Source organism: Uranotaenia lowii, chromosome 3 (genome assembly GCF_029784155.1).
Source record: "Uranotaenia lowii strain MFRU-FL chromosome 3, ASM2978415v1, whole genome shotgun sequence".
NCBI classification, from domain to species: Eukaryota; Metazoa; Arthropoda; class Insecta; order Diptera; family Culicidae; genus Uranotaenia; species Uranotaenia lowii.
This window is the reverse complement of record NC_073693.1, coordinates 64,433,596-64,436,191: the sequence shown is the minus strand read 5'-3', so window position 1 is coordinate 64,436,191 and position 2,596 is coordinate 64,433,596. Positions and strand designations below refer to the sequence as shown.

General features: G+C 35.7%; 1 protein-coding gene across 1 annotated transcript; it reads left to right on the top strand.

Moving 5' to 3' along the window:
• Nucleotides 1–1,337: 1,337 nt before the first annotated feature.
• Nucleotides 1,338–1,766, top strand: LOC129757640 (flexible cuticle protein 12-like). The gene has a single exon (XM_055754915.1). The coding sequence runs from the start codon at nucleotides 1,380–1,382 to the stop codon at nucleotides 1,689–1,691; it is 312 nt and encodes a 103-aa protein (XP_055610890.1). The 5' UTR covers nucleotides 1,338–1,379; the 3' UTR covers nucleotides 1,692–1,766.
• Nucleotides 1,767–2,596: the final 830 nt, after the last annotated feature.

The window sequence follows — 2,596 nt, the reverse complement described above, 5'->3', positions numbered from 1 at the left end:
TTCGCTTCGAATCATTAATACGTCAAAAAGAGTTTTTTGAAAATATTTGGTAAAATATTCAACAATGTTAAAAGTCGCCACTTGTTCTTGACCTTCAAATTAAAATTCAAATAAAAAGGTTGATTAGCATTTGAATAAAATTTATGTGAGAGTGTTTTCTTCTTGATCGGTTGCAAAATCACGACATTATATCAGAAACGTGTCTATTAGGTGTTTCTCTTACTGTGAATAGCATTATATTTTCATTATCGTTTATTCTATTTTTTGTATATATCCGGTCTTGCCCATAAATCAAATAAAGAATTCGAGGCCTGAATGCTCAGATATTGTTTAAAATTTCCAGGATTTTGCCGATTATTCAGATAATTTGCTAAATCAAATTAAAAAAAAAAACTCAAATTATTCTTTATTATTTTTTAAATTTTATGTACAATACGATTCATCTTGTATGTTTTAGAATAATGCCTCAGTTTTGGTCAGATTTGCCCTTTTTTACAAATTTGTCAAAAAATAGTCTAGAATTGTCCGGAGGTTTAGATGCGTGTGGTGAAAAATATGGTATACTTAAGATTGAAGATTATCGTTTTTTTACATTTATCTTGCTCATATCCGACCTTCATCTTATTAGATATCAAATAAGAAATTTCAAATTGCTTGGCACCTGATTCGACTTGTTTTATCCCAGATTTCACTGGAACCCAATCTGTTGGATGATAAACACCCTAGAAGCAACAATTCATCTAATGTCCTTTCAGTTATTGGTGACATTTTGAAAATCAGAGAGACCCCTACTTGAAGAAGATCTGATGTGTGACACATCTGGTTAAAAATAATCGACTCAAAATAATGAGGAGCATTCAGATGGAAGAGAAAAAAAAGTATTTTTTTTAATAATCTATTTTGAATTTTTTATTAATAACTCAACAGAATATTCGACCGAATATTCGGCCGATATCACTATTTGGTACATCTCTAACTTTAAGTATGTAATCAACATACATGTACCCAGCCATAACACAGATATTGACAATTAATCGCCTTTGATCAGCGTATCAGCGTTTTATTGCTTCTGATCAATCGACACCCGAAACTGGTTGAACCGAAAAATTCAAACCAGCTATGTCAAACCGGCACACAATGTCATCAAATTACGGAAGACGCTTCTTGATCTCGTGTCCTGGTACTGGTTTGTTCATCTGCCGGCAGTGACATTAGAATCTAATTTGGGATTTTTCTCTTGCCACTAGTTTGGATTGTTGGAGTTATATCAAATTCGGTGGGGAGATGTATAAAAAGAGAGCTTAGATTCCAGAAAATTATCAGTCATACCATAAACTTTCGTAAGACACAACACCCAAGAAAACACAACCCGTGCAAAAATGAAATTGGCAATCGTTTTCATCGCTACCTTAGCCCTGGCTTTGGCCGCTCCAGCTGAAGAAAAGGACGCCCAAGTGCTGAAATACGACAGTGATGTGGCCGCTGATGGATACAGCTTCCAGTACGAAACCAGCAACGGAATCAAGCACCAGGAAAAGTCGGAGCTGAAGAAATTCGACGAAGATGTTTCGGCCCTCGTTGTCCGCGGATCTTTCTCCTTCGTCGGTGCTGATGGCGTCACCTACACCGTGAACTATGTTGCCGATGAGAACGGATTCCAGCCGGAAGCTGCCCATCTGCCCAAGGCCTAAGGACATTCGAAACCGCTTATCCTAACCTGAGTACAAATCTTTTAAACCCTTGTAAATTTTGTGTAGATAATTAAAAAAAATAGTGAATAAATTTTACACAATTCAAACCAGTTTGAGTTTTTATTCATAAAAAATTGACTTCATTCACAAGCTGCACTTCAACTATCACCAAACCAGACAATCTTTATCATCACGCATTCCACCAAGTGTCATGGGAATTTATAAATCTGCCATCCAATTTAACCGACAATCGGAATGGCCTTCGTCGTCTGCCATATTTGTCATCCGCAAAAGCCATAATGCCACCCAAAAACATTCGGGGCGAATTGATGAAGATGCAGCTTTAACTCCCGCCTGCGTCGACAATTTGTAAGTCATTCAGCTTAAATTGCTGCCCGTTTGCTAGAGAGTTGAGTCGTTCGGATGAGGTGTGACAAAAACGCGTGCGGCAGATTATGAAAGGATTAAGATCATCGACAGTTTACGGTATGATTGTATGATAAACTGCAAAATGTAACGATATTATCCTTGCAGATTAAGGAATTATATTGGACTTGAAAATACTGTGCAGAAAATTCAATGTGCTTGAAAAGTTTGTACAGTCATAATAAATGTCGCTTGTTCTTAGTAGCTTTAACTGTCTCTTTTATTAAAAACAATAAAAAAATAAAAAAATGCATTAATTTGTCAAAATTAATTGGTTTTTAATATTTTTTTTACTATCTAATATAAACAATTGTCGTGCAACGGGGATAGCCTGAATACTCCTCTGAAATGCTTCAACCGATGCTCACGAAATTATTTATAGATTATTATGCAGGCTTGAGAATAGGTTATCATCAAATTTCCAGAAAACGAAGATGTATCAATTGTCCTCAGTTATTAAATTTGCTGGGGAGAATGAG